The 6,000-nt window shown below is 50.8% G+C and overlaps 1 protein-coding gene across 3 annotated transcripts in view; it reads left to right on the top strand.

Annotated features, from left to right (window-relative positions):
• The window catches only part of galnt1 (UDP-N-acetyl-alpha-D-galactosamine:polypeptide N-acetylgalactosaminyltransferase 1), a 31,196-nt gene that overhangs the window by 19,959 nt on the left and 5,237 nt on the right, over window positions 1-6,000 (top strand). For 2 of the 3 annotated variants that reach the window (XM_076153748.1, XM_076153749.1), the window contains exons 3-8: window positions 482-621; window positions 734-902; window positions 4,160-4,326; window positions 4,996-5,123; window positions 5,232-5,311; window positions 5,568-5,738. In XM_076153748.1, coding sequence (XP_076009863.1) covers window positions 483-621; window positions 734-902; window positions 4,160-4,326; window positions 4,996-5,123; window positions 5,232-5,311; window positions 5,568-5,738 — 854 coding nt within the window. In that variant the 5' untranslated portion in view covers window position 482. Of the gene's footprint in view, window positions 1-481; window positions 622-733; window positions 903-2,614; window positions 2,678-4,159; window positions 4,327-4,995; window positions 5,124-5,231; window positions 5,312-5,567; window positions 5,739-6,000 lie in introns of those variants that run through there. The other variant, XM_076153750.1, reaches the window with a different exon arrangement.

The raw sequence follows: 6,000 nt of genomic DNA, 5'->3' as shown, positions 1-6,000 counted from the left end.
TGTGTGTGTCTTTGCTGGATCATTCAGAGCCAGCCGGACCACAATGTTGAACATGCTACTGCAGGTGCCAGACGCTAACCGAAGCAGGCACCACTCACCCCGTCCCTACACCAGCATGAACATAGACAGAAATCCAGCGGCGACGGCATTTCCATTTTGAGGCTGTCTCTCTCTTGAACGGCGAGGTGACCTTTTAGGAGAAGCACTGATAACCAGCTGGCAGATAAGAGCTGAGAGACTGACAGACAGACGGGCGGACGCAGATGGAGAGGCTGAGAAATGTGCAGGCACGGAGCTTCTGGAGGAGGAGGGGGTGTAGAGGAGCTAGACAGGGAGGGAAAGTGATCTCCAGCGCCGAGCCAAAGCCTGTGATTGTGTTCGCACCTCAGCTGGAGGTTCAAAATTGCTCTCTCACACCTTTGACTTTGCCCCGCTAATATTTATTTCTCTCTTGTGTCCCCCCCCTACCCCACTGTTGCAGGATGCGGAGGTTCGCCTACTGTAAGGTGGTGCTGGCCACCTCTCTGGTGTGGGTGATGCTGGACATGTTCATCCTGCTTTACTTCAGCGAGTGCAACAAGTGCGACGAGAAGAAGGAGAGGGGGCTGCCCGGGAGAGAGGGTGAGCACGGGCGCTCATTCACACCCACGCGGTTCTTACACACACACCCCCCGCCCCCTGCAGCATCGTCTCTTGACATCCATGTGTGTGTGCGTATGTGTGTTTACTGTAGATACCCTGGTCAGGCCGCGGGATGGGCCCGGCGAAGGAGGGAAGCCTGTGGTGATCCCGAAGGAGAACCAGGAGAAGATGAAGGAGATGTTTAAGATCAACCAGTTCAATCTGATGGCCTCCGAGATGATCGCACTCAACCGGACGCTACCGGACGTGCGCTTGGAAGGGTGAGCAGCCTCCTCCTCCGTATACCTCGGCTCACACATGAACGTCAACAATTAGATTCCACACCAAATGCTGTGTAAACACGATAATCAATCAAAATCAACATGAATCGATATCGTCACATAAAAGACTTAGATATTGGCTTCTAGTCGTTGTAAGCTGCATGCAGTTCCTCCCCAGACAGGCAGAAGCTCTTCAGCCCATCAATGTGCAACAATGTGCCTTTTGTTGATCAATAAACAATCTACCAATTCCATCCGCGTTTGCATTTTACCACACAATTTGCCTTAATTGCATTGAACACAAAAATGTGTGTTGTGTGTGTGTGTGTGTGTGAACGTACTGAGAGACACATTAGCACCGCTTGTTTACACCTTTCCGCGTGTCGCCAAGCTGTAAATTCAACAAAGCGCTTTAACAGTGAAGGAAATGAAACATTCAGATAAACAAAGAGATCCACTATTGCCAAACGAGGAAATATAATTACGCAACAGTCTTTTAAAAGTGTGTTTCAAGGGGAAACACTAAGGCACAAGTGGATAAATCAACCTTATCTAACCCCTCTGCACGGAAATGTGAACCCACAGCCTTTAAATCCTGCTGAAACGTGTGAGAAAGAGTGGGAAACGCTGCGTGAACCTCAAACTCTAATTGAATTATTAACGTGCGACAGAACAGCCAGGGCGTTATGAGTTACAGCCAACAAATCGTGGCTGGTGCCGGCATTAGATCGGGTGCTCTGGCTGCTCTGGGTGCATCAGAGCCGCGGGGAGAAGCAGCGCTGACGATCTGTCAAGGTTAGTTTGCAGCAGGTCCTCACCTCATCCCCCTTTTGCAACCTCTTTGAACTTCACTCGCAGGATCCCGCATAGATCCATAATGAAGGGGGTTTAAGGAGATGGACAGACCGAAAGACTGACTGACAGGCAGAGACACGCGCACACAAACACACACACACACAGCAGACAGGCAGGAGAGAAAGAGAACATTGATCCGTGAAATGGGTTTTAGTCTTTGAGCGAGAGTTGATTACTAGGTGTGTTTTCACTCAGCCTGCTCGCCCTCTATCTGCTTTTCCAATTAGGAGATAAGGCCGAGTCAATATCGAGCAAGGGAATGCGTGTACGTGTGTAGGCATGCGTGTGTGTGTGTGTGCGTGTGTGTGTGAGAATGGGCAGGTTTGAGGAAACTGGCTGAATAGATTCATCATAGCCAAGCACGTCGCCATTAGCTGAAACTCAGGAGCGGAAACTCACTCATGGCTTATTTTCAATATTGTCAACTGTGCAGTATGAGTGTAAGTAATGGGGAGGATAGGTCATTACATTACAGTACACCTGTGTGTGTGTGTGTGTGTGTGTGTGTGTGTGTGTGTGTGTGTGTGTGTGTGTGTGTGTGTGTGTGTGTGTGTGTGTGTGGGTGGATCTATATGAAAACATTTTCCATGGCCACACCTTTGAGAAAACTGGATGTTTTTGGCTTTTTTAAGATTCAGTCTGGTGTAATGTGTGTGTGTAATGGCGCACGAGAGAGGCTGCTTAATCAGAACCAGGCTGTCCGCCCATCATAACTATCCCCCTCACTGCCCTGGCTGGAGGAGCAGCAGCCTGTAACTCATTACCCTGCGCGCGGTCGTGTCGCCAAATGTTGTCGTTGCTACATCGCGGCAACCGTTTGGATACGCGATCACGCGCGAGCCGCGGCCGCCGGTAGTCATACTCCGCGTCACGAGCGCCTGCCGGCCATGACGTCCCGTCGGAGACACAGTCTGGAAAATGTTAAGTCATGGTTGTTCTGTTTGTGTGAGAAGGAGGGAATAAATCATCGCACCGATGTGTAGGAAGGTCGGGGGACTCAAAGGGTGTCGCTGTTTTTAAAGTGAGTCATCGTAAACGCACTCTCTCACACACACACACACACACACACACACACACACACACACACACACGCGCGCGCGTGTGTGTGCGGCTTTAACAGACTCCAGGCGCAGCAGCAGGACGGCGTGCTGTTTCAGTTTTGACCTCTCGTCTTCGCCGCCGATATTACATTCCTGCAGCGGCGGAGAGACGAAGCGTTCCAACGGCGAGGAAGATAGAGAGAAAGAGAGAGTATGAGTCAGAGAGAGAGGGGGGCGTCTTCCATCCATCTGGCTGTGGCGAGATCTGTGATTTGTCAGACTCGCTGAACTAAAGTTTGTCAGCGTAAACACAAGGAGACAGTCGAACGTCCCCCGTTTTGCGTCTCCAGTCTCCTTCCAACGACGCGCCGAGTGTTTCAGTGGCTGACAAATATATAGGCCAGCATATTTTTATGCACGCGAGGGGAAATGTGTAACATCAGCGTGGAGTTGGATCCGCTCCATGTTTTCTTGGCATCCGCTGTGCAGATCAGTGCTTTTTTGTAACGCGGCCCAATTCCCAACGACTCAAACACACACACACGCATACATCCCATAAAACACTGCAGTGAAAACGCACCGGAACAATGGAATGCTGCTCCGTTACTTTGTCACACTACACGTGAAAAGTAAACCCGAAGTTAAAAATAGCAGGTGTGTGTCTCTGTCCACTCGATACGTGTCGGATGCGTCGTATCACTTCTTCCAAAGTGGCCTCTTTGTCCCGTATCGGTTTCCAGTTTCCTGCGCGCTGATTTCCCTACCAGAGTGAGATGAAGCAAACCTCCGTCGCCGGTAATGTCAACGATGCAAAATCAGTTGCAAGTGAGCGGAAACTTCGAACACCCAGTGGAGCGGCGTCCACCAGGGGAGCCACGTTACTGAGCTATTCTGATATCTGACCCGCTGCGCTCACATCCATCTCGTCCTCATCCTCCTATTTAGAGCCCTCTCCGCCTCTGTGTGTGTGTGTGTGTGTGTGATCTATGGTAATGACTCGCACTCTAATTAGAATCACTTATCAACTGTCATCGTCCTGACCTGCTATCAGGGTGCGTGTGTGCGTGGGTGTGTGTTTTGTGTGTACGTTTGCCTCTGAGTCTCATTCTGGCACTGCCTCATTGTTATGCAGCCTCCCTTTGCTGTGGTATTTTTGGAGGGTGGAAGCATTTGAAGACGGTGAGCCACAGTGGCGATGAACTGGTTTCCGTGGCTCCCAGTGCCGCTCCCAGCCACAGAAAGCTGCTGGCCTCAATTGAATTCTGAAATCGTTTGAAATGGCAGCGTCTGCATCGCCTCTAACCTAGAGGCCTAACACCACTTGTCCTTCATTGTCCTCTTCCTCTCTGCCCCCCCTCACAGATGTAAGAACAAGTTGTACCCTGATAATCTTCCTCGCACCAGCGTGGTCATCGTGTTTCACAACGAGGCATGGAGCACGCTGCTGCGGACCGTCCACTCCGTCATCGACCGCTCGCCACACACGCTGCTGGAGGAGGTCGTCCTGGTCGACGACGCTAGCGAAAGAGGTACACACACACACATACACACACACACGCACACACACACACAGCATATAATTCCTTCAATTCATGCTCTTGTCTCTCCTGAATGGGGCTTAGCCTATTTTTTTTTTTTACAGCTAGGTTTGTGTGTGTTTGTACAACTGTGTTTATGTGTGTGTGTGTGCATGTGTGTATACATAAGCTATGTGTGCCACTCCACCCTTTACTATGCTGTTAATCCATGTTTGGGGAGATTAGGTCTTAATTCGCCAGCCACAGGGATTACACTCTGTTATTATCCTCTATCCCCCCACCCAACATCCCCACACACAATCATCTCACCCTATGGGACCTTAGGTTGGATGATGGGAATCTGTGTGTGTGTGTGTGTGTGTGTGTGTGTGTGTGTGTGTGTGTGTGTGTGTGTGTGTGTGTGTGTGTGTGTGTGTGTGTGTGTGTGTGTGTGTGTGTGTGTGTGTGTGTGTGTGTGTGTGTGTGTGCGTGCGCACAGGAAAGCAAAAGCACACACATCTTTGACCCAATGTCACAAACGAATATCTAGAAGGAATCATCCACTTATCCACCCTGCCTCTGCTGCTGTGTGTTTGTGTGTCTGTGTCTTTCTGTGTGGGGAACATGTGTGTATTGATTAATCGTGGTTTCTTTTATTTCCGTTTCTTGTGCGTGTGTTAGATTTCCTGAAGCGTCCGTTGGAGCAGTATGTCAGACGGTTGGAGGTTCCAGTTCGCGTGGTGAGGATGGAGCAGCGATCCGGTCTCATCCGCGCTCGCCTCAAGGGGGCGTCCCTCTCCACCGGCCAGGTGTGTTAGTGTGTACTTGCGTGTGGGCGCATGTACGTGCCCCCCACCACCCGGTGACCCGCGCTCCATACGGTGGTTTTGTCTCATGCCTTCTCTCCTTGTGTGTAGGTCATAACCTTTCTGGACGCTCATTGTGAATGCACAACAGGGTGGCTGGAGCCTTTGCTCGCCCGCATCAAGCAGGACAAGTGAGACACGCACACACACACACACAACACACACGCCTACAAAAACACACACACACCATCAGCAAGCTTTGAAAAAAGATCAATAAAACTATTGTTGAGCCTGCAGGGGGCTTGGCCTTATGTGCTTATCTGATAGCTAATTAAACACAAACAAACACAAACAAATAATGGGGTAGTCACAGCACGAGGAGACTTGCTGCCTGATGGACGTGCAGGGTTTTGAACAGTGGTGTGTGTGTGTGTGTGTGTGCCGCAGGAGGACGGTGGTGTGCCCCATCATCGATGTCATCAGCGACGACACGTTCGAGTACATGGCCGGGTCGGACATGACGTACGGAGGCTTCAACTGGAAACTCAACTTCCGCTGGTACCCTGTACCCCAGAGAGAGATGGACCGCCGCAAAGGGGACCGCACGCTGCCCGTCAGGTGGGTAAACATGCGGGTCCGGCTTCAGGCCGTCCAGATGTGAGCGTTTCAGTTCAACCCGCAACTTCAAACGGCGTGAAATCCACACCAGTGGAAACATTTCCCCCACGAGGCCATAATGAGCCGTAATAATGCAATTAGCAGACACACGATCACACTCATTAAGTTAATCACTCTGCAGTTCACAATAGTTTGCATCCTGTGAGCTTTGGTGTTGCTGATGGGCGTCACAATCGCTGTACACAGTGTTTCCACAGCTGGA

This window comes from Genypterus blacodes, unplaced genomic scaffold (genome assembly GCF_046128005.1).
Source record: "Genypterus blacodes isolate CSIRO-AG114 ecotype Tasmania unplaced genomic scaffold, CSIRO-AGI_Gbla_v1 ptg000059l_1, whole genome shotgun sequence".
NCBI classification, from domain to species: Eukaryota; Metazoa; Chordata; class Actinopteri; order Ophidiiformes; family Ophidiidae; genus Genypterus; species Genypterus blacodes.
This window is presented reverse-complemented; position numbering and strand designations above follow the sequence as displayed.